Raw genomic sequence first — 26,833 nt, forward strand, 5'->3', positions numbered from 1 at the left:
AGATGATTGTATCCACTCATTAAGTCCACTATCAAGAAATGCAGGCTTTTCCCTACGTTATCTAACGTCTCTGTGATGTTTGGAATTTGGTACGCATCTGTTTTATATCTTGCCCAGAATAACTTTAGGATTCACATTTCAGCATGTGCACATGGAGACGTGGAACAGAGTTGCGACATACCCCGCAGAACACACACATAATCTTACATTTCATTTAGCTCGCTCAAATAGGCACACTATTTGCTTATGAATATAGAAACTGCATAAATGCGTTCCAGAAGAGTTACACTACATTTTGATTTGTGTTTTATGTGCAGTAACAAACTATTACGACAATATAGGGATAGTTTACAAAAACACATTTTGTCAAGACATTATCAAATTTTCTACATGTGTGAAACTTTTTTTGTAATTGCAGTTGGGACAATACATTATGCGAATAAAATCTTAAGTACACATTACATTTTCATGTTTTCAAAACCAGAACTCTTTCAGAGATCCCTAACACAAGATAATTTGAGATAAATATATGATGCACAATGGCCTGCTCACACATCAACTGCTAATTGGATGCATGGATGGTTTTTACACAAGAAATAGAGGACTATAGATTTGTAATGAAACTTTTAGTAAGTTTTCTGATCTTCCTACTTAATTCTAATACAACAAAAATAAGATTACACATGCTTTCATGGTGGGAGAACGTATCTTAACTAGGCTTTCTATTGTTTAGAAATAACAAAATGGCTCTGAGCACTATGGGACTCAACTGCTGAGGTCATTAGTCCCCTAGAACTTATTACTAGTTAAACCTAACTAACCTAAGGACATCACAAACATCCATGCCCGAGGCAGGATTCGAACCTGCAACCGTAGCGGTCTTGCGGTTCCAGACTGCAGCGCCTTTAACCGCACGGCCACTTCGGCCGGCCTTAGAAATAACAAAAGCGATAAAAATAACAGGCCTCTGTATTACAGCAGTGATATTGTAAATGGTATCATTTATTTTATTTCACACAGACTGAATTCCTGAGATGATTATGGGGGTAATGGAAGAGCTCCACTAGTAACACTCTCGTTACCATGATGTACTCTTGAAATGTCACTGTTGCTGTTGTCATTTAATGAAATTATTATCTCCTCCACTGAATTTTCCAAAAGAGCTTCTTTCTGCCACACTCTTCCCATGATGCTCTTGTACATTTGACGGTTTTCTTCCAATCTTCAGAGGTGACATTCTCAATAGCTTCTCTTGCAAGTCCTCTGATTGCAAAAAGGGTAAATTTATTATTATCTATAGCAATGTAACATTTAATTAGGGCCCTTATTAACTCTATTGGTCTATTTCGTACCGGGGGAACTTTGTTGTTTATGTCGAGATATTTTTTCTATATGCTTCACCTCTTTAAGATCATCAATTACATTTATGTTATGATGCTGAAGCCACTCAACCATTTCCTCCTCTCAGTTTGCCATGGTAGATGCCTTGTCACAACAACTGAACTGTAAGGAGAATAATCTAGAATAATTGTTGACTGTTTTCCAGGTTTGGTATTATTGAGTCTTCAAACCACTTTGTAAATGTAATGTGGTTCATTTCTTAACAATAGTCTCCTGTTTTCTTTGATTTGGGTGACAAGGTTGTGTGGTGCCTGCATGAAGAAGAATAAGTCCAGCCACTTTGGCAAAAGTCATTACCATTGTTCCTTTAGCTGCATCATCTGCCAGCCCTGCCTGGCAATGTGACCAGAAATGACTCACGTTTTGGTGATACTTATGCTATAGATGTCCTATAAAAATCAGCTCCAAAATGCTGCTATATTCTCCCTTTCTGTCAAAAGTTTACGGCCACAGAATGTGCATAGCGAAGTTGTAGGCCGTGTAAGACTGTGGGTAAGTATGTTCAACTAACTTGAGAAAGTTCTGATTCTTTAAATGTAACCAGTAACTTCCAGTGTGTCAGATGTCCCTTGCTTTGATAATAATATGAACATGATGACAAATTGCATCACCTCATATCAATCAATATTGGTAATCTGCTTATCTGTATGACATTCTTACCCTGGGATGTTAAGTTCTGATGGTTCTTCAGCTTCCTTGTCTTTGTCGAATATCTCCTTCCCAATCTTCACAACAGTGTTTTTGTTTATATTCAAAGCTGTGGCAGCTCCACCATTAAATATTTCATTCCCAAAGTAGGCACATAACGTGCAATTCATTTCTCTCGACTGTCTTACACCAATAACACTGGCCAAGAGAACGACATCGAACTTTTCCACTTACAGCTTTCGGCCAACTCCCCCGCTGACATTGTTGGGTACCAAACAACACATAACATAACAATGAATAATGGTAACAACAATTACCGGTAACAACAAATAAAAGAGTAATGCCCACAACCGTAAAAACGAACACACAGAAAGTCACAAGGCACAATGATCACACAGGAACAAGCTGATTGCAACTGAAGCTCACCAGATGCAGGAAGTGTTATGGTGTGGTGCAGGAAGTGTTATGGTGTGGGGTAAAGGTCTGGCAGCTTTGGGGGTTTGATGCGGCTGCAGGTGGTGGGTTTTGGTGGAAAGTGGCCCGGGCCTGCTGCTTGTGCTTCCTCTCCTATCACTTCTGTCCTCACTGCCAATCCTAAAGCGCAATTTTGGACAGAGAATAGTCTTATTATTCATGTGGCAGTAATCACAACTAAACTTTGGCACAGTCACAGTGCTTGCCCCCAGGGACTAGTATTCTCTTCCATAATTCCAACAGCCAACTCTTGGTTTATAAATTCCTCCAAAATTGGTTGTACAGGTTGTCGGATTCTGTAAGGCCTCCAGTACACTGATGTTTCATTTCCTCTCGCAATCATGTGTGGTGTTACTGACATAGAAGGCAATGGTCCCCGTACAAAAGAAAAATCTTGAAATTCTAGCAACTGGTTCTCCATCTGCATCCTGTCTGTTCCCCTTAAATGTTTCAATTTCTCATGAAATGCAAACCTAGCGGCATCCTGTGCCTCATCACAGCCAACATACCTCATCCAGAATCTCCAATGTAGCTAATAATGTTTGTTCCCTTTAACACTTTAACTTCTTCGGCACCAAAATTGACCACATTGACAGGTACTACTTTGTCTCTGTCCCTCTCTTGTACATTACAGTACTACATTTCACAAAACAACATGACACATCCGATATTTCACTACCAATAATAATTCCAATCCCAAAGAAAGCAGGTGTTGACAGATGTGAAAATTACCAAACTATCAGTTTAATAAGTCCCAGCTGCAAAATACTAACGTGAATTCTTTATAGACAAATGGAAAAACTGGTAGAAGTCGACCTCGGGGAAGATCAGTTTGGATTCCGTACAAATGTTGGAACACGTGAGGCAATACTGACCTTACGTCTTATCTTAGAAGAAAGATTAAGGAAAGGCAAACCTATGTTTCTAGCATTTGTCGACTTAGAGAAAGCTTTTGACAATGTTGACTGGAACACTGTCTTTCAAATTCTAAAGGTGGCAGGGGTAAAATACAGGGAGCGAAAGGCTATTTACAATTTGTACAGAAACCAGATGGCAGTTATAAGAGTTGAGGGGCATGAAAGGGAAGCAGTGGTTGGGAAGGGAGTGAAACAGGGTTGTAGCCTCTCACCTATGTTATTCAATCTGTATATTGAGCAAGCAGTAAAGGAAACAAAAGAAAAATTTGGAGTAGGTATTAAAATCCATGGAGAAGAAATAAAAACTTTGAGGTTCGCCAATGACATTGTAATTCTGTCAGAGACAGCAAAGGACTTGGAAGAGCAGTTGAACGGAATGGACAGTGTCTAGAAAGGAGGATATAAGATGAACATCAACAAAAGCAAAATGAGGATCATGGAATGTAGTCGAATTAAGTTGGGTGATGCTGAGGGAATTAGATTAGGAAATGAGGTGCTTAAAGTAGTAAATGAGTTTTGCTATTTGGGGAGCAAAATAACTGATGATGGTCGAAGTAGAGAGGATATAAAATGTAGACTGGCAATGGCAAGGAAAGCGTTTCCGAAGAAGAGGAATTTGTTATCATCGAGTATAGATTTAAGTGTCAGGAAGTCGTTTCTGAAAGTATTTATATGGAGTGTAGCCATGTATGGAAGTGAAACATGGACGATAAATAGTTTGGACAGGAAGAGAATAGAAGCTTTTGAAATGTGGTGCTACAGAAGAATGCTGAAGATTAGATGGGTAGATCACATAATTAATGAGGAGGTATTGAATAGAATAGGGGAGAAGAGGAGTTTGTGGCACAACTTGACAAGAAGAAGGGACCGGCTGGTAGGGCATGTTCTGAGGCATCAAGGGATCACAAATTTAGCATTGGAGGGCAGCGTGGAGGGTAAAAATCGTATAGGGTGACCAAGAGATGAATACATTAAGCAGATTCAGAAGGATGTAGGTTGCAGTAAGTACTGGGAGATGAAGAAGCTTGCACAGGATAGAGTAGCATGGAGAGCTGCATCAAACCAGTCTCAGGACTGAAGACCACAACAACAACAACACCAGAGGCTTAAATACACACAACATACCCAATGGTAAGTTAGACTCCACATTCACTCACAATGACTTCCCAGACCCTCCCGACATGCAATCATGCGAATTGAGCTTTAACGTCATTGCTCGCTGTTTCACTGGGCTGTTTCATACATTAGACATACCTCACAGCAGATTAACACTGAGAACAGTTTCCTGTACTCAGACTGTCTTCGTGTCAATTAAGACATGATGTTGATACAGAAAGCCCAATCCTAGAATCAAGCTGTAGCCCTCACTTATGTGTGACTCCACTACTATACATTGTTTAAAACTGTCAATTAAGACATGATGTTGATACAGAAAGCCCAATCCTAGAATCAAGCTGTAGCCCTCACTTATGTGTGACTCCACTACTATACATTGTTTAAAACTTGTTGTCTCGAACAAAAAACTCATCATTACTGACCCTGATGGTCATATATCACTACCCCTACGCCACGCAAATTATAACGTGATGGGTTCCAATGCCACCTTCCTACTAGCTCACTTCAGGCCACTGACACATGCACCCCTGCATCCAACAAAATTTCACAGTTCTTACCGTCTCCATTATGGCACATTTCACCTCTGTAGTCATTCTCACTACATTTACTTTTACTGGGAACTCCTGACGGCAGCCGTAGGGTTTTCTGCTAAGTTTAACGGATCCTCTCTTCCTCCTGGACCACCTCTATTACCACCGCTACACACTTGTCGGTCACCTGCTCCTCTCCTACTACCATTCCATTAACTGGCTAGCCATCTCTATTAACTCCATCACTTCTTCATGGCTGGTAGCACTAACTCTGTTTATGACCTGTTTGCCCACAATTAAAAGACTTCAAATTTGATGCAAGTGCGTGTCTTCGATCCCTAACGCCCGTCCACCAATCAGTTTACTCATATTCAGCCTCAAACTACCTCAATATGGAGATCTTTCGGTGACCCTGTATGCACACTCCTAGACATCTCTGGTGCCAAACCTCTCAGAAAAGCATCGAGTGCTCACTGCTCCGCCTCCTGCAGCATCACTTTTTTCACCTTTTCACTCTCCAATAACTCACGGGTGTGAAAATTCAACTTCCTGGTCCTATCCATGAAGTCATCCAATGATTCACTACATCTCCTGGACCCAGCCCCAACTGCTCCCAAAAAAAACTGCTTCCTGAGCCATTGTTCCAATCCGTGTATCATTTGATCAAAAGTCTCTGGATTACTGAAGCCCTGAGAAACAAATTGTTGATGCCTTGAGAATCAAGGTTAGCAGTAACTGGATCAACCCCTAGAATCTCAGACTTCAGCAATTCTATTTCGTGATTCCTTTCCAGCTGCACCATTTACAACCACATTATCTGCTCTCAACTGAGCTACTCGGTTCATTAATGACTGCAAAGCCACTTCACTGGCAACACATGAGGTCTTTGGTTTTACCTCTACATCCACCGTTTTTACAACTCAGAAAAACAAAGAAACTAATACAGATAGAACATGTAGTCGCAGAGTACTCTACTGACCTACTACTTGTGCCTAATCGAGACCCACATGGACTCCCTACAGTGTCTAGGTGTGTGCAGTGCCATTTACCACTGAGCTTTGCTATCGTCACTGCACAATCCACTGGCGTGTCTGTTATAATGATCCACATGTCACCACACTTGCAGCTACTGGCACACAATTGTTAATGCAACGTTCTATGGCACATACATGTTTCTTTTGTTACTCTTGTGAATGGCTAATAATTTTCTGACCAAAGACTGGGTCGCAACATACATAATAGAAGTTATACATTAACTCAATTTAATTTCCATCTCATTTTCAGTATTAAATTGAATATAGTTAAAGTATAGTGTCTAAAGTCAGTTTGCACATTCATAAGATCCACATTCTCGGTGTTGTACTGACTACGGTTACTCTGAAAAATGTACTTCATCACATAGATTTCAAGACCAGGAGTTGTTTCATACTTTCTTTTGAGTGGAACAGGAAATTTTTTTCGAAGCTGCTACTTCTCAGTCAAGAAACTCCTCAGTTTGCCTCAGAAGGGCTGAGTGCTCCCCGCTTGCCAACGGCGTTCGGCAGACCGGATGGTTACCCGTCCAAGTTCTAGCCCAGCCCGACAGTGCTTAACTTCAGTGACCTGACAGGCACCGGTGTTACCACCGCGGCAAAACCGTTGGCAAGATATTAACACAAGGCAGTCCATAAAACCTTAGATAGGCACATACATTTTACACAAAATTTCATAATAGCAAAAACTTCCAGTGTGTAACATATGTCCATTATTTGACATAAGAGTGGCAATCACGTTAAGTTTTCTGGCCTGTGCAACAAGAATTGCAGTAAGTATATTACTTATAACATAAACCTTCCACCTTTCGTTTTGCTATCAGTTACACTACGGTTTTGACAGCTGCAATTCTGTGTATGGTACAAACTGTCTAAAGATTAAATCTACAAGTATCACTATTTGATATTTAACTATGGCAAATAGTACCAAAACGACAGCGTTTCCAATAGGTCATTGTGCCGTAGCATTGAAATGGTATACCTTCATAGCACATAAGCTGTAACACTAAAAATGTCAAATACAGTATGTCTTTATCTGCTGATGCATAGTTTCCAGTCAGTTTATAACAACAAATCACAGCTAAAATGATATGTTTTTGGGGATGGGGTGGGGGATGTGTGGGGGGTGAGAAAGAAATACACAAAAACACATACACATTCGCCAAATAAGAAGTTTAACTTCATATAATATGGCTGCTCCTAAATTCTGCTTCTGACGTAAAAAAGGTGTTGCATCCCACTGGCCACGTTACTCTCCATCAGGTAAAAATATGACAAGCCAGATTCTTCATTTCACACTCCACAGTGTAGTTTAACATCGAATTACACACTGCAATGTCACCAGCTCCTCATCCACATGCGTGTTCACGTCCTGCAAGAGGACGGCTTAATATTCATTGACTGTGTGTTATTACATTCCTCTTTCTCTACCCCCTCCACTCCTTCTACATGCCCATTGCTGCTGGCATGCATAATTAAAAACATATCTTACTGTAACCGCTAATTATTGCTGTATTTGTGAGGCACAAATGAAACTGTATTTGTGTTCTTTTTTATCTATGTACTGTAATTTTTATTTTATAAATTTAGTGTAAGTTGCTTGCTGTAATATATGCAATGTAGAATCTTGTAGAACACCTGGTCTGATGTAAGAGAGGCTCTGATGGCCCTAATCTTACCAGATTAAATAAATAAATGTAGAGGAGAATTTTATCATTGTTTGAATAAGAATAAGCAGTCCAGCTTTCTTTGCTATAACAATCTGCAAAATGTACCAAGTTCACTCTTTTGAAGGCAACAAAAGTTGGATAATTTAAACAGTTATTTATATAGCCTCTGACAGTCTCTCATGCAGCACAGTACTAAACACATGGCAGAAAATTATTCAAAAGGCCACGGCATCAGTTAGAGAACCAAGATGTCAAACACGTCATGAATCTTGCACTGTATTAGATCAGAGAAAATAAATAAATGAATTAACATGTTAAAGAACCTTTCAGCTCAGTCATATGACAGAATAATAGATGACATTTTACTGGACTCAATCACAGAAAGATAATAATAAAAAAAAAAAAATCAATGCTTGACAAACGTCACAACAAGGACATTATCTGCTTAGTAACACTCATATATTTTCATTCATTAGTTGTAGATTATTCAAAGGTAATGGTACACTATTATTTTTAACATATCTTAAGCAACACAAAACCCTTGAAAATGATATACTGAGCAATTTTAAACCTATATCAGTCAAATTCAATTTTATTCAAATAACCAGCAACATTTGTAATATATCAGTACATCTAATTTGATAACTTCCGTGTGAAATTACTTCCATTTAGAGGTTTATGATACACTTTAAGATCTTTAGAAAAACAATGCTTACCTTCCTTTTTTGTTCACAGACAACCATCACATCAGGTCCCGATTGAGCTTCTGTTTCAATCTGCACGAAAGACAAAGATTGAGAAGATTGTGGTTAATAGTATATATGCTACTAATGAGAAGAAGAAGAAATAAGAACGGCGAGAAACTTAACATTAAAATTGATGATCACAAAATAGACAAAGTTAAGGAAAGTTCAAACAAATTTTGAGCTTGCAGCCGGTCATCTATTAACTGATTACATGATATTTCAACTGGGCACCTGCCCTCAGGTGAGCCACTGAAGGCCGATGAAGACTTGTTCCATTTGCCATGTACAGCACACTGAGAGTATTCTGTGCATGCTTAAAAATCCAAGTTGACAGATGGAGCACGCTTCCCAGTGGCAGCATCCTCACTGAATGAACCTGGACCTTAGCTGTCCTATGTATTACTGCTTGCCGTGGCCATTGGCGCACTCTTTTGTCTTCAATTAGAAAAAATTGTACAGATGATGGGGTTCCACTCACCGTCACAACTGGTAGCCGCTATCACAGTTGAATAGCCGCTATCACAGTTGAACAGATTTTCCACCAGGTGTTACTTCCACAGATTCTTTAATAATGGAGTCCAGAAAGATGTTGCTGTGGTCAGTATCACAATTCTATCATACTCCATTGAATGTCCACCGGAAATAAGTTTTCGGCAATAGCAGACTTGCTTGGTTGCAAAAGGAGAGTGCAACGTTGAAGTTAAGTGTAGTGTTCTTTCACACTGTGTGTGGTCTGTCCTATGTAAGCCATGCCACACTGACAAGGTATTCTGTGAATTCCGGCCACCCGCAATAACAAATCATCCTTAACCAATCCCAAAAGGCCTGCAATCTTAGATGGTGGATGGAAAATGTGAAGGGTTTATCAATACAAGCATTCATCTGACAACCAAGGGTATCTCCCAAAAAGCTTGGTGAGACTTGGTTATTGGAAATATTTTAATTTATTTCTGGGACAATTTTGTCCATTGTCCAAACAGCACAGCTCAAAGATGGTTTAACTTCTTTAAAGAAGGGAGACAGTCAATTTCAAAGGAAGGTGGACCCGGTGCTCCAGTTACTGCTCTTACAGACAACAGCAACATCGCTGTTGCCATGGTACAGAGGATCAAGGAATGACTTTGTGAACACTTTCTGAAATACTGAAAATTTCACTGGGTGCCAACCACAAGCTGGTGTCAGACAATTTACACTTCAGCGTGTTTGTGTGTGGCGGGTTCAAAGATGCTGATTCCCAAACAAAATGCCTGATTCTGAGAGCAAACAGCGAAGCTCACTGTGGAAATCTCCTTCTTCATCTATCCTCAAAACACTAAAAGTGGTTGCTTCTGCTGGGGAAGTTATGGTTCTCTCATTTTTTGATATTCACGGAATGGTTTGTCAGCATGTTCTACCTGTGCACACATCAATAACTAGACAATGTTACAGGGATGTCCTGAAAACTTTGTAAGGTCCATATCAGGCACAAAAGGCCACATATCTCTGAAACAGACCAGATGCTGCACGACTACAATGCAACAGTCGCATATTGCAAATGTTTTTACTGAATTTCTTGCAAAGCTCAAAGTGAAGCAGATCCCTCATCCACACTATAGTCTGGATTTGGCCCCTTGTGATGTTTTTCTATTCCCTAACCTGAAGAAATATCTTTGTGGGAGCCATTTTCTATCATCAGAAACAGTGGAGAAGGCAGCAGAGGTGATTCTGAAACACCTTTCAAAAAATTGTCTCCAGCATGTATTTGCTAACTGGCAGGAACACTGGGACAAGAGCATCATATCCGTATGAACTATTTTGAGAAGGACCATCAAAATTATGAGGATGAGTTTTGGTATGTTGTCAAAAAAAATTACGGTCATTCTTAACTGAACAGCAGATAAAACATAAATAATGAGAGAGACAGCAGACTCTCATGATTGGAGGAGAAATTCCAGTGTCCAACTTAAGAAGTGTGTGCCTGTCAAAAAAAGAAAACATGTAATAATAATTTAGATATAAGGGGTGTGTCAAATCTTTGGGGTTAGACTGAAACTGGCGACAATGGGTCCACAACCGATATATTGAGATAGGGAATCAATGGCTGAAAATACATATTTATTGTGTTATGAAGATACACAGTGTACACAACATAACAACAACGTAGCCCACACTAATCGTTCAAAGCGACACCCGCCAGGCTCAACGCCTATACTGCAATGGTGGATGCAGCTCTGTCGCACTCTCATAAAGATACCAGATATCTATTGTATACAGGAACAGACAGCAGGTGATAGAGTATATCCCTGACTACTGAAAAGACACACTGTACACAACTAAGCTAATAATACAAGTACGAGCGTGAGTTAAATAAAAACTTTAAATTTGTAATAGCAAATCAAAGTTTCGCGCCGTTATTCTGTACGTTGGTAAGCATGCTACAAACAGCGTGCAGGATGGCCTGTAGGTGGCAGCATAGTGCAGATGCACACATACAATCGCAGTATCAGTATAAAGATGGCCGCCCCACTTGCAACTTGCACCAGGAAAGAACAGCGTTCTGTTATTCGGTTTTTGTGTAGTGAAGGTGTGAAACCTATTGAAATTCATCGACAAATGAAGGTTCAGTATGGTGATGCAGGTTTGTCACAGCAGCAAGTCTACGAATGGAGTAGGAAATTCGCAAATGATGTGACTTCAGTGGAAGATGCTCCTCGTCCAGGTCAGGCACGAGTTGTGACTCCATAGAGCATTGCAGCAGTTGAAGCCGTAGTGAAGGAAAACCTGCCGAGTGACACAGAATGACACTGCAGCATGTTTACAGATTAGCCGTGGGTCAGCACACCACACTGTGCATGATGTGCTACAGTTTCACAAAGTGTCTGCAAGATGGGTGCCACGGCAGCTGACACATGAAATGAGAGAACGACGTGTTGATGCTTGTGAAGAACTTTTTCGGTGCTTTAAACGAGAAGGTGATGGCTTCCTTGTAAGAATCGTTACTGGGGACAAAACCTGGGTTCACTTCCACCAACCGGAAACAAAGACAGCAAGCAAGGAATGGCACCATTCCTCATCACCAAAACCAAAGAAGTTTCGAACAGAACCATCAGCAGGGAAGGTGATGCTGACTGTCTTTTGGGACGAAAAAGGCATCATTTTGGAGCATTACATGCCTAGAGGAACCACTGTCACCAATGCATCAAACACAGATCTCCTAAAAAATCATCTGCGGCCTGCAATCAAATCAAAGAATGTGGATTGCTGTCAGCAGGTGTCCTTTTGCAACATGACAATGCAAGGCCCCACACTGCCCATACAACAGTTGAAACCATCACAGACCTGCATTTTGAGTGTCTTTCTCATCCACCATACTCACCAGACCTTGCACCAAGGGATTTCCATATGTTTGGACCACTCAAAGACGCAATGGGAGGAAAGAAGTTCCATTCTGATGAAGAGGTACGCCACGTGGTGCATGAGTGGTTGCGCGGACTACCAAAAGAATTTTTTTCTAAAGGAATTTATGCACTTTGTAAGTGCTGGAGGACTTGCATTGAGCATTGGGGAGATTATGTTGAAAAGTGATAAAGCTTTGTACCACTTCTGCACGATAAATAATATTTAAAAAAATATTTAAGGTTTTCATTTGACTCACCCCCATATCATGTGATACCACATGCATCTCGCCAGAGCAGAAACCTGTGCTGCATGCACAGTGTCAGCTGTCCACTGCATCAGACAGCCTGTGACATGTCCACGGTAAGGTGTATTAGAGTGTACAGTGTATGACATGTAGTCAAAGATGGAATGTTATGATACTCATCTTGAGAGGTGGCATATATGCATTTAATGTGCAGTGCAGCAGAATGTAGTGCCCATAAGTCAGCACAAATGTACAGAGAATCCTTTGCCAACAACCATCGCCATGATTGGAAGTTTATATCTTTAAATTCCAACTTACAAGAGATGGGGTTGTTCACACTGCAGGGAGCTGGTCAAGATTGTATCATTTGGTTGACTGACCAGCAAAAAGCACCTGTCAACTTGCCCGTGAAACACACACTTTGAAGGATACAATGTGGAGAGTATTGGTGGCACAGATATTACACCCTTGTCATAACGACTGTGTGGGAGCATTGGAACTGATAGGTTTTGAGCCCCATGTTCACTAATGTCAATATTTTATCCACCACAGTACTGCAATGCCGAACTTCATACAGTTTGTACTGTTCACAGATGATGCATCATTCACCTGTGATGGTGTTTTCAACAGCTACGTCTGGAGTGAAGACAATCCCCACATCATTTACATCAGTGGCCACCAGCAACGATTCTCTGTCAATGTATGGTGCGCATTCTCTGAGATCAACTAATAGGACCTTATTTCCTGCCACCCCATTTGACTGGTCCGAGTTTCCTTGTGTTCTCGCATGACACGATGCCACAGTTCTTGGAGATTGTACCCCTTGTTGTCGGCGAAAGGATGCGGTTTGAATACGATGTAACACCAGCCCATTTCAATATTAATTGTACGCAAGTAACTGAACAACACATACCCTTTATGTTAGAAATGGAAGGAGAGGCCCTGTCCCACGGCTAGTACAATCGCCATATCAGACACCTCTGGACTTTCTTCTCAGGAGCTACGTCGAGATGTCAGTTTATGAAACCCCCACAGAAACGGATGAAGACCTATTTGCTAGTGTCCAAGCTGTCTGTTTCCTTGTACAACATATGATAGGGATCTTGAGACAGTGTAGCAGAACTTCATGTGGCATTGCCATGTACACTTTGAGACTGGGTGTTGTCACTCTGAACAATCATCATGAGCTACATTGTCATTATGCGTTGTACACTTAGGTAATAAAAGAGAGACCATTTATTCTGAACACCGAAACCAAAACCATTCGATCTTACACTGTTGGGATGTCAGGATGGTTTGAAGCACAGCCCACTGTCTAGGAAAATTGAAAGGTGATAGTCTGGTTGCAAGTTGGAGGCCAACAAATGCGATACGATAAAAAACTGTTTGCCAGAACTGAGTTTGTAATGACTGATTGATCTGAAATGTAGCCTTCAGTTGAGATTAGGAAGAAAGCCTGGGGCTTAACATCCCATTGGCAATGATGTCATTACTTTGGAAATGGCGTCATTACAGAGAAAGTACAAGTTCAAATTCAAGAAGGATGGGAAGGAAATCAGCCAGAATTTTCCAAAGGAAACATCCCAGCACTTGTCTTAAGCAAGCTAGGGGAAACCGAGGAAAACCTACACCTGGATGGCCAGACAGTGACTCGAATTACCATCCTCCCGAATGCAAGTTTGTTGACATAACTCTATGTCAACTTACACGGTGTCTAGTTTAAGTTGTAATGAGACAGTCTGGTTGTAAGTTACCAAAGGCAACAAATGTGACATTATGACAAGAACCTAGGGTACATTAACCAAACAAATCAGAAAAATAGTGACCAAGCGGTTTTTAGGGCAAGGTTGGAAATAATGCTCAGTGCAGGCGTAACGCCTAGTGAATTTTTGAGTTTATATAGTGCTGCAACAACTTTGTAATGTGTCACACTCAGAACCCCCTCATTTATGCACAATCGTATGAAGGACACAGGATATCGCGTTGTCTTGCAGTCACTATTTGTGTGGCTTTGAGACCTTCTGATCTAACATTCTCGTATCACGTAATTACTACAAACTTACACAACAAAGTTAGGTTTTTATAACATAATTCTGTTAAAAGAGCAGTTACTTATCAAGAAATTCCCATGTTGACAAATGCTTTGTCAGAGGCTGTCACCATCTGGCAATGACTTTTGTTGAAGGGTGTCCAAGCATGCACAGTGGCATCAGCAAGTGATTTACTTGCCCAGAACTAATCCTCTTTCTCTTCCATTTTTATTGTTATTTATGGGAACAAACACGGAATGTAATGATAATAAACAACAATTAACCATGAGGATAATAATATTATTATTAATAATAAATGCACTAATTAACTGGCAATAAAAATAATAATTATTAAATAATAAAAGTAATTTTTATACACTGATGATGTACACACATAAGCTCAAACTGGCTTCAAAGTGACATGCAGTAATATGGGCAGTGAAGGACAGTATAGCTTTCCAAACTACAGGAATCACCTACCGAGCTCCAAGGAATAGACAAAGAGGAGAGTTTTGAAGAAAAATCTTCATGGTAGTGGCAATGAGAATGAATTTTAAAGGCCTCAGTCTGTTTCTACCTCAAAATAAGAGAAACAAATTTACAAACATCCCTGTTGCCGAAGAGAAGATTTTTTAGCATGACAGGTAAGACTCTGAGCTGTGCTACATTTGAACTAGCTGAGAGGAACAATTCACCTCATAATTTTAATAAGGAGATTAGAATGGCTGGAAAGGAATGAATTGCTGGTTTCCAGAAAAGGTTTCCAACAATGAGGTTGAGGTAAAGTGCCTAGGATGAGCAATATAGGCTCAGAAACAGTGCAAGTCCCCTAGTAAGGACAAAAATGACTACTTGTGCAAAAACTGCACTGAAAATGTTTTACTATACTTTACTTTTTGTCTGTCTTGTTGTTGTGGTATTGTCTGTCTTGTTGTTGTGGTATTCAGTTCAAAAACTGATTTGATGTAGGGTCCATGCTACTCTATCCGATGCAAGCTTCTTCATCTCCAAATAACTACTGCAACTTACATCCTTCTGCATCTGCTTATGGTATTCATCCATTGGCCTGCATCTGCAATTTTTACCCCCCAACATCTCCTTATAAAACACTAACTTGGTGATCCCTTGATGTCTCAGGATGTGTCCTATTAACTAATCCCTTCTTCAGTCTGGTAGTGCCACAAATTTCTTTTCTCCCCAGCTCTATTCAGTACCTTCTGATTAGTTACGTTATCCACTCATCTAATCTTTGGCATACTTCTGTAGCACTACATTTCAAAAGTTTCTATTCTCTTCATGTCTAAACTGTTTATCATCCATGTTTCACTTCCATACATGGCTACACTCCATACAAATAGTTTCAGAAAAAACTTCCTAACACTTAAATCTATATTTGAAGTTAACAAACTTCTCTTCTTCAGAAAAGCTTTTCTTGCCCATTGCCACTCTACATCATATATCCTCTCTACTTTGAGCATCAGCAGTTATTTTACTACTTAAACAGCAAAACTCATCTACTACTTTAAATGTCTAATTTCTTAAGCTAATTACCTCACTATCACCTGATTTATTTGACTACAGTCCTGTGTCCTTGTTCTGATTTCATTGATATTTATTTTATATCCATCTTTCAAAAGACACTGTCCATTCTGTCCAACTGCTGCTCTTCCAAGTCCTTTGCTGTCTCTGACAGAATTACAATGTCATCTGCAAAGCTCAATTTTTTCTTTGGTTTCCTTTTCTGCCTGCTCATTGTACAGATTTAATAACATCCGGGAATGGCTACAACTCTCCCTCACTCCCTTCTCAGCCACTGCTTCCATTTCATGCCCCTCCACCTATACAACTGTCGTCCACTTTCTGTGTAAGTTGCAAATAAGCTTTTGCTCCCTGTGTTTCATCCCTGTTATCTTCAGAATTATTTCAACAAGAGTATTCCAGTAAACAACGTCAAAAGCTTTCTCTAAGTCTACAAATGCTATAAATGTGGGTTTGTCTTTCATTCATCTATCTTCTAAAGTAAGTTGTAGTGTCAGTATTGCCTCCACTTCTCTGGAATCCAAACTGATCTTCCCAAAGGATAGCTTCTACCAGTATTTCCATTCTTGTGTAAAGAGTTTGTGTTAGTATTTTGTAATCATGGCTTATTAAACAGATAGTTTGGTAATAAACATACCTGCCACCACCTGCTTTCTCTGTCATTGGGATTATTATATTTTTCTTTAAGTCTTAGGGTGTTTCATCTTTCTTGTATATTTTGTACAGCATATGGAGGAGTTTTGCCATGGCTGGCTTTCCCAAGGGTTTCAACAGTTCTTATGGAATGTCGTCTGCTCCCAGTGACTAGTTTGGAGTTAGTTCTTCAGAGCTCTACCAAATTATTCTCGCAGTATCATATTCACATCTACATGTACATCCTTTTCCTTTTGTATAATACTGCCTGCAAGTTCATTTGCCTTGTATAGACTCTCTATATACTCCTTCCGCCTTTCAGGTTCGCCTTCTTTGCTTAGGACTGGTTTTCCATCTGAGCTTATCTTTTCTCCAAATGCCTCTTTAATTTTCCAGTAGGCAGTATCTATGATATCCCCAGTGATATGTACTTCTAACTTCTCTGTCTGCCCCCGGTAGCTGAGTGTCAGCGCGACGGAATGTCAATCCTAAGGGCCCGGGTTCAATTCCCGGCTGAGTCAGAGATTTTCTCTGCTCAGGGGCTGGGTGTTGTGTTGTCCTAATCATCATCATTTCATCCCTTTTTTTTTGTCATCAGTCTACTGACTGGTTTGATGCGGCCCACCACGAATTCCTTTCCTGTGCTAACCTCTTCATCTCAGAGTAGCACTTGCAACCTACGTCCTCAATTATTTGCTTGACGTATTCCCATCTCTGTCTTCCTCTACAGTTTTTGCCCTCTACAGCTCCCTCTAGTACCATGGAAGTCATTCCCTCATGTCTTAGCAGATGTCCTATCATCCTGTCCCTTCTCCTTATCAGTTGTTTTCCACATATTCCTTTACTCTCCGATTCTGCGTAGAACCTCCTCATTCCTTACCTTATCAGTCCACCTAATTTTCAACATTCGTCTATAGCACCATATCTCAAATGCTTCGATTCTCTTCTGTTCCGGTTTTCCCACAGTCCATGTTTCACTACCATACAATGCTGTACTCCAGACGTACATCATCAGAAATTTCTTCCTCAAATTAAGGCCGGTATTTGATATTAGTAGACTTCTCTTGGCCAGAAATGCCTTTTTTGCCATAGCGAGTCTGCTTTTGATGTCCTCCTTGCTCCGTCCGTCATTGGTTATTTTACTGCTTAGGTAGCAGAATTCCTTAACTTCATTGACTTCGTGACCATCAATCCTGATGTTAAGTTTCTCGCCCTTCTCATTTCTACTACTTCTCATTACCTTCGTCTTTCTCCAATTTACTCTCAAACCATACTGTGTACTCATTAGACTGTTCATTCCGTTCAGCAGATCATTTAATTCTTCTTCACTTTCACTCAGGATAGCAATGTCATCAGTGAATCGTATCATTGATATCCTTTCACCTTGTATTTTAATTCCACTTCTGAACCTTTCTTTTATTTCCATCATTGCTTCCTTACAGCCTTACAGCCTTGTCTTACACCCTTCTTAATATGAGCACTTCGTTCTTGATCGTCCACTCTTATTATTCTCTATTGGTTGTTGTACATGTTGTATATGACCCGTCTCCCCCTATAGCTTACCCCTACTTTTTTCAGAATCTCGAACAGCTTGCACCATTTTATATTGTTGAACGCTTTTTCCAGGTCAACAAATCCTATGAAAGTGTCTTGATTTTTCTTTAGCCTTGCTTCCATTACTAGCCGTAACGTTGGAATTGCCTCTCTCGTCCCTTTACTTTTCCTAAAGCCAAACTGATCGTCACCTAGCGCATTCTCAATTTTCTTTTCCATTCTTCTGTATATTATTCTTGTAAGCAGCTTCGATGCATGAGCTGTTAAGCTGATTGTGCGATAATTCTCGCACTTGTCAGCTCTTGCCGTCTTCGGAATTGTGTGGATGATGCTTTTCCGAAAGTCAGATGGTATATCGCCAGACTCATATATTCTACACACCAACGTGAACAGTCGTTTTGTTGCCACTTCCCCCAATGATTTTAGAAATTCTGATGGAATGTTATGTATCCCTTCTGCCTTATTTGACCGTAAGTCCTCCAAAGCTCTTTTAAATTCCGATTCTAATACTGGATCCCCTATCTCTTCTAAATCGACTCCTGTTTCTTCTTCTATCACATCAGACAAATCTTCACCCTCATAGAGGCTTTCAATGTATTCTTTGCACCTATCTGCTCTCTCCTCTGCATTTAACAGTGGAATTCCTGTTGCACTCTTAATGTTACCACCATTGCTTTTAATGTCACCAAAGGTTGTTTTGACTTTCCTGTATGCTGAGTCTGTCCTTCTGACAATCATATCTTTTTCGATGTCTTCACATTTTTCCTGCAGCCATTTCGTCTTAGCTTCCCTGCACTTCCTATTTATTTCATTCCTCAGCGACTTGTATTTCTGTATTCCTGATTTTCCCGGAACATGTTTGTACTTCCTCCCTTCATCAATCAACTGAAGTATTTCTTCTGTTACCCATGGTTTCTTCGCAGCTACCTTCTTTGTACCTATGTTGTCCTTCCCAACTTCTGTGATGGTCCTTTTTAGAGATGTCTATTCCTCTTCAACTGTACTGCCTACTGTGCTATTCCTTATTGCTGTATCTATAGCGTTAGAGAACTTCAAACGTATCTCGTCATTCCTTAGTACTTCTGTATCCCACTTCTTTGCGTATTGATTCTTCCTGACTAATGTCTTGAACTTCAGCCTACTCTTCATCACTACTATATTGTGATCTGAGTCTATATCTGCTCCTGGGTACGCCTGACAATCCAGTATCTGATTTCGGAATCTCTGTCCGACCATGATGTAATCTAATTGAAATCTTCCCGTATCTCCCGGCCTTTTCCAAGTATACCTCCTCCTCTTGTGATTCTTGAACAGGGTATTCACTATTACTAGCTGAAACTTGTTACAGAACTCAATTAGTCTTTCTCCTCTTTCGTTCCTTGCCCCAAGCCCATATTCTCCTGTAACCTTTTCTTCTACTCCTTCCCCTACAACTGCATTCCAGTCGCCCATGACTATTAGATTTTCGTCCCCCTTTACATACTGCATTACCCTTTCAATATCCTCATACACTTTCTCTATCTGTTCATCTTCAGCTTGCAACGTCGGCATGTATACCTGAACTATCGTTGTCGGTGTTGGTCTGCTGTCAATTCTGATTAGAACAACCCGGTCACTGAACTGTTCACAGTAACACACCCTCTGCCCTACCTTCCTATTCATAATGAATCCTACACCTGTTATACCATTTTCTGCTGCTGTTGATATTACCCGATACTCATCTGACCAGAAATCCTTGTCTTCCTTCCACTTCACTTCACTGACCCCTACTATATCTAGATTGAGCCTTTGCATTTCCCTTTTCAGATTTTCTAGTTTCCCTACCACGTTCAAGTTTCTGACATTCCACGCCCCGACTCGTAGAACGTTATCCTTTCGTTGATTATTTAATCTTTTTCTCATGGTAACCTCCCCCTTGGCAGTCCCCTCCCAGAGATCTGAATGGGGGACTATTCCGGAATCTTTTGCCAATGGAGAGATCATCATGACACTTCTTCAATTACAGGCCACATGTCCTGTGGATACACGTTATGTGTTTTTAATGCAGTGGTTTCCATTGCCTTCTGCATCCTCATGTCGTTGGTCATTGCTGATTCTTCCGCCTTTAGGGGCAATTTCCCACTCCTAGGACAAGAGAGTGCCCTGAACCTCTATCCGCTCCTCCGCCCTCTTTGACAAGGCCGTTGGCAGAATGAGGCTGACTTCTTATGCCAGAAGTCTTCGGCCGCCAATGCTGATTATTTATCAAAATTTAGGCAGTGGCGGGGATCGAACCCGAGACCGAATACGTTTTGATTATGAATCAAAGACGCTACCCCTAGACCACGGGTCATCCCAATCGATGCACAAGTCACCGAAGTGGTGACAAATCAAAAGACTTGCACCTGGCAAACGATCTACCTGACGGGCGGCCCTAGTCACACGACACGTATTTATTTTCTAACTTCTTACATTCCTGCTTAGTCATTTTGCATTTCCTGTCAATCTAAGTTTTTAGACTTTTATATTCACTTTCACCTGCTAGACTTGCTGTGTTTTTATATTTTCTCCTTTAATCAATTAAAAGCAACATCTTTGTTATCCAAGGATTTCTACTAGGTCTCATCATTTTACCTATGTGATCCTATATTTCATCTCTCAAAGCTATCCATTCGGCTTCTACTGTATTCTCCTTTCCCCTGTTATAGTCAACCATTGCCTAATCTACAATTCATAACCAATAAAATGTTGTCTTAGTCCACATCAGTCCCTGGAAGTGTTTTACAGTTTAAAATCTGGTCCAAAATCTCTGTCTTCCTATTATACAGGGTGTCACAAAAAGGTACGGCCAAACTTTCAGGAAACATTCCTCACACACAAAGAAAGAAAATATGTTATGTGGACATGTGTCCGGCAAAGCTTACTTTCCATGTTAGAGCTCATTTTATTACTTCTCTTCAAACCACATTAATCATGGAATGGAAACACACAGCAACAGAATGTACCAGCCTGATTTCAAACACTTTGTTACAGGAAATGTTCAGTATGTCCTCCGTTAGCGAGAGTACATGCATCCACCCTCCGTCACATAGAATCCCTGATGCGCTGATGCAGCCCTGGAGAATGGCGTATTGTATCACAGCCGTCCACAATACGAGCACGAAGAGTCTCTACATTTGGTACCGGGGTTGCGTAGACAAGAGCTTTCAAATGCCCCCATAAATGAAAGTCAAGAGGGTTGAGGTCAGGAGAGCACGGAGGCCACGGAATTGGTCCGCCTCTACCAATCCATCGGTCACCGAATCTGTTGTTGAGAAGCGTACGAACACTTCGACTGAAATGTGCAGGAGCTCCATCGTGCATGAACCACATGTTGTGTCGTACTTGTAAAGGCACACGTTCTAGCAGCACAGGTAGAGTATCCCGTGTGAAATCATGATAACATGCTCCATTGAGCGTAGGTGGAAGAACATGGGGCCCAATCGAGACATCACCAACAATGCCTGGCCAAACGTTCACAGAAAATCTGTGTTGATGACGTGATTTTACAATTGCATGCAGATTCTCGTCAGCCCACACATGTTAATTGTGAAAATTTACAATTTGATCACGTTGGAATGAAGCCTCGTCCGTAAAGAGAACATTTGCACTGAAATGAGGATTGACACATTGTTGGATGAACCATTCGCAAAAGTGTACCCATGGACGCCAATCAGCTGCTGATAGTGCCTGCACACCCTGTACATGGTACGGAAACAACTGGTTCTCCCATAGCACTCTCCATACAGTGACGTGGTCAACGTTACCTTGTACAGCAGCAACTTCTCTGATGCTGACATTAGGGTTATCATCAACTGCACGAAGAATTGCCTCGTCCATTGCAGGTGTCCTCGTCGTTCTAGGTCTTCCCCAGTCACGAGTCACAGGCTGGAATGTTCCGTGCTCCCTAAGACGCCGATCAATTGCTTCAAACGTCTTCCTGTCGGGACACCTTCGTTCTGGAAATTTGTCTCGATACAAACGTACCGCGGCACGGCTATTGCCCCGTGCTAATCCGTACATCAAATGGGCATCTGCCAACTCCGCATTTGTAAACATTGCACTGACTGCAAAACCACATTCGTGATGAACACTAACCTGTTGATGCTACATACTGATGTGCTTGATGCTAGTACTGTAGAGCAATGAGTCGCATGTCAACACAAGCACCGAAGTCAACATTACCTTCCTTCAATTGGGCCAACCGGCAGTGAATCGAGGAAGTACAGTACATACTGACGAAACTAAAATGAGCTCTAACATGGAAATTAAGCGTTTCCGGACACATGTTCACATAACATCTTTTCTTTATTTGTGTGTGAGGAATGTTTCCTGAAAGTTTGGCCGTACCTTTTTGTTACACCCTGTATACTCTATCTGAAACCTTCCGCTATCCCCAGGTCTCTTCCAGGTATACACCCTTCTTTCATGATTTGTAAACCAAGTGTTAGCGATGATTAAATTATGCTCGGTGGCTTCCTCTTTCATTCCTGTCCCACTCGGTGGCTTCCTCTTTCATTCCTTTCCCACAGGCCCACATTCACCTACTATTTTATCTTATCTTCCTTTTTCCTATTGTTGAATCCCAGTCCAAAATCACAATTAAATTTTTGTGCCTTTTTACTATCTGAATAATTTCTTTTATCTTTTGCTCATCTGAGCTGTCATCCACATCATCAATATTTACCACATTGGAATCCATGTCAATGTTCCTCTTCCCAGTTGCATTCCTTCAATCTTTACATCAGCTTTGGAGCTACTTGGCACATAAACTTGTACTATTGTGATGGATGTGGTCATTGTGTATATCTTGGATATGATAATGCATTCACTATGCTGTTCATATAGCTTACCTGCATTTCTAATTTCTTATTCATTATTAAACCTATCTCTATTTGATTATGCATTTATAACCCTGTATTCAGCTGTTCTGAAGTTTTATTCCTCCTGCCTCTATTAGTTCCCACTATATCTAACTCAAATCTATTCATTTCCTTTTGTAAATTTTCTAACCTACCTGCCCAATTAAGGGATGTAACATTCGATACTCTGATCTGTAGAATGTCAGTTTTGTTTCTCCTGATGACGAAACACAGGAGTAGTTGCCTAGTGATCTCAGAGACACAGAAAAATGGGGAACAAGGCAGGAAGGATTAATTAACTAATAAGATAACAACACAAAGGAGGGTAGCAGACACAAAATGCAAGGTGAGGTGTGAATATAGCTAAAATTGGAGAGGTGAGTGAGATAAGTAGGAAGGTAGGAAAGTAAATGAAGGGAAGTGAAAAAAGATGGGGGGGAATTGAGTTGTAATATGGCAGTGGTAGGTAGAGATTTACCATTCCAATTTTAAGTACTAGAATTACTGCAGGGTTGGCAGTTTAAGAATCAGGACACATCATTTCACTGGTTTATTTAAATGTATTATCACGCTTATCTACATAAACATACTTACTAATTCAACATCGCTGTCTCCTTCGTCGACATCTATGACATCTGTAAATATAGCAGACTCTTTCCGGGCCACTGGATTCGCATTCTTGGGACTTCCTTCGCACTTGCCAGCATTATCGTCCACATCTTCAATGTTTACCACATCAGATTCTGCATCACTATTTCTCTTACCAGTTGCATTCCTTCTACTGAGAACATCCTTTTGCTCATCTGAACTGTCATCCACATCATCAATATTTACCACATTGGATTCCATATCACTGTTCCTCTTACTAGTTGCATTCCTTTTACTGATAACATCCTTTTGCTCATCTGAACTGTCATCCACATCGTCAATATTTACCACAGTGGAAGCTACGTCATTGTTCCTCTTACCAGTTGGATTCCTTTTACTGAGAACTTCTGTTCGTTCATTTTCATTACCGTCAATAATCACCACAGCAGAACCCCCCTCTTCCTTCTTATCAGCATTTGCAGTCGTTTTACTGCATTTCACTGTGCATTCATTTGTATTGCCTTCTGCATCGTCAATATCCACCAGGTTAGAAGCTGAATCTCTCTTCTTACCAGCAGTTGTTTTACTGTGGTTTACTGAGCTTTCATTTACATTACTTTCTGCATCGTCAATATCCACCAAATCAGAAGCTGAATCTCTCTTCTTACCGGCATCTGTTTTACTGGATTTTACTGTGCTTTCATTTGAATTATCTTGTACATCATCAATGTCCACAAGGTCAGAAGCTGAATCTCTCTTCTTATCCACAGTTTTTTTACTGCATTTTACTGTGCTTTCATTTGCATCAACTTCTGCATCATCTATATCCACCAGATTGGAGGTTGAATCTCTCTTGTTACCAGCAGCTGTTTTACTACGTTTTACTGTGCTTTCATTTGCATTACCTTCTGTATCTTCAGTATCGATCAGGTCAGAAGCTGAATCTCTCTTCTTACCTGCAATTGTTTTACTGAGTTTTACTGTGCTTTCATTTGTTTTATCTCCTGCATCATCAATATTTACCAGATCAGGTGTTGCATCCTTCTTCCTACTGGCAGTTTCATTTGTTTTACTGCGTTTTACTGTGTGTCCATCAGCATTATCTTCTACAGAGTCAATATTTACCAGATCAGAGGCTGCTTCTCTTTTCCTAGTAGGAGTCACATTTGTTTTCCTGCCTTTTACTGTTCGCTCACTCGCTTTAATTTCTGGGTTAACATTTTTTACTGGGCCAGAAGTTGCATCCCTCTTTCTGTCTGGAGATGCATTTGTTTTACTGCCTTCAACAGTGCACTCATCTGAATTATCCTCTACATCATCAATATTTGTCAGATCAGAATCTGTTTCTCTCCTCTTGGCTGCAGTTGCATTTGCTTTACTGCCTTTACCTGCGCACTCATTTGAATTTTCATCTGCATCATCAATATTTACAAGATCAGAATCTGCTTCTCTCTTCTCATCTGCATTTGCAATATCTTCATCATCACCAACACCATCACCATTTACATCAGAATCCACATCTGTGCTCCATCCGGCAGGCAGAATCATTTTTAAAGGAACTACCTTTTTCTTCGCTCTAATTTTAAAAACTATACGAGATTGTCTCTTGGCAGTCACATTCGTGCCTGTGTTTGCATCTTTTTGCTCGTACGTGTCAGTATCTGAATCCTCATCATGCAACCCATGTACTGCTTTTTCTGAATCTCCATCACCTGTTACACCAACATGTCCTCGAACGTCCTCCTCCTCCTCACAGGTCGTTACCTCTCCTTCGTCGACACTTGTCTCAACTGTTTGTCCCTCATTTACCTTATCACACACATCTTTCTGCTCCTCCATACTGATGTCTATTTCATTAATATGTTCTACATTTGTGTTCGCTTCTGGTTCTCGGTCATCCTCCATGTCTGCATCTGTGCGGATCTCATTCAGCTCATCTCCTCCAATATCTATCACATCGTGACTTCCCGACATGCACCCATCTTCTTCCACTGGTACGTCATTTTGTAGGTTACCGTCCCCCTCCAGTAAGACCACATTGTTTGCTGTGCAGTTCACCACTTTGGAAGACTGCTTTGAAACTTGCTTACTCTTCTCTCTCACACTACTATTCGGCATCTGGTTGTGATCCTCTAATGTGAGTAGCACATTTTCTTCAGCACAGACACCTTCAGAAACGAGACCTGAAGTGGTTGCACTTCTCTCCAAGCCACTGTGATCTGCCACTGTCTCGAGTTCCACTGGCTCCATCACAAAATCACAAACACTGCCTCCCAAGTGACAAATGTACCCTGGCCCATCAGCAGACTTCTCTACCATAATGCTACTTACTGACTTACAGGTGTCCTCCAACATAATAATATCATCTGTTGTGGAACTATTTCCTTCGGGAAGACAACCCGATCTGCGGACATTTTGCTGCGAAACGGAGACGTTTTGAGCCTCGTCAGTCTCCTCACAGACAGTGATCTCGTCTGACGCGGTAGCCTGTACTTCTGAATTAGTGTATTGTTTAGATCGACATCTAAAGCAAGGGGAACCAACAGTTGATGTCCATTCCATCTTCTCAGAGACATTTACAGCCTCTCTCTGCTGACTGGATGTGCCAGCTTCCTGCAAAAGAAGATTTAATGTCAGTTTTTAACATAAGTGTGAATAAAGTGAAACTGAATCACTAAATGTAAAATCTTTGACAGTACTTGACATTCCATTCCCTATGTGGATCTTCTTCGGAAGATTTCTGGTGTCCCTGTCTGGCTGAAATCTGCCATAAATAAGTGTCACATTTTTAAAATAATGTTTCCCTTTCCTCATTCTGAAGTTTGGACAAATTGCATGAATATAGCCTTTTATAACTGAATGCGACACTGGTCTTAGAAAGAGTTCAGCCAACTGGGGAGTGCCACAAGAGTCCTGAAGAAACAGAGGGGCTGAAACATTGAGTATTGATTAACTAGTTTTAAGAGGGACATGATGTGGCAGAACAACCCAGAAGATTTTTGCTTCGATGACAGTGGTCACAAATGCATGCAAACTCACATGAAACGGAATTACGCTCATAATTTATATATAAACAGGCTCACAGCTGACAAACATAATCTACACAAACTTAATAGGATCTGATTTACCCAAGTGGCCAAAATAAACCATCAACTTGAAGAGAGTCAACTTCTCAGCCAAGATCACAACTGTAAAACTTTAAAAAGGAACGATTTTAGTAAACAGAGTTAACATCATGTGATCTATGAATAGTGTATGTAAAATGTAAAACACATTACATTATGAAAACTAGAATACCTGTCATTAACATAATACATAGATTGAATTATTATTACACATACCTCAGTACAGGTTAATATATTTGGCGTACTTGTGCTCTAAATGTACACTGTACCTTAATTAACTGGACAGTTCATGTAAGATGCACTGGCATGTCAAATTTAAAACCAGTATA

General features: G+C 40.6%; 1 protein-coding gene across 1 annotated transcript in view; it reads right to left on the minus strand.

Moving 5' to 3' along the window:
* LOC124552321 (serine-aspartate repeat-containing protein I-like) overlaps nucleotides 1-26,833 on the minus strand; it is a 202,553-nt gene that overhangs the window by 114,292 nt on the left and 61,428 nt on the right. The window contains exons 3-4 of the mRNA XM_047126593.1: nucleotides 23,386-25,992; nucleotides 8,504-8,563 (exon numbers count right to left, since the gene is read on the minus strand). Of these exons, the coding sequence (XP_046982549.1) occupies nucleotides 8,504-8,563; nucleotides 23,386-25,992 (2,667 nt within the window). The remainder of the gene's footprint in view (nucleotides 1-8,503; nucleotides 8,564-23,385; nucleotides 25,993-26,833) is intronic.

Source organism: Schistocerca americana, chromosome 10, assembly GCF_021461395.2.
Source record: "Schistocerca americana isolate TAMUIC-IGC-003095 chromosome 10, iqSchAmer2.1, whole genome shotgun sequence".
In the NCBI taxonomy this organism is placed as follows: domain Eukaryota; kingdom Metazoa; phylum Arthropoda; class Insecta; order Orthoptera; family Acrididae; genus Schistocerca; species Schistocerca americana.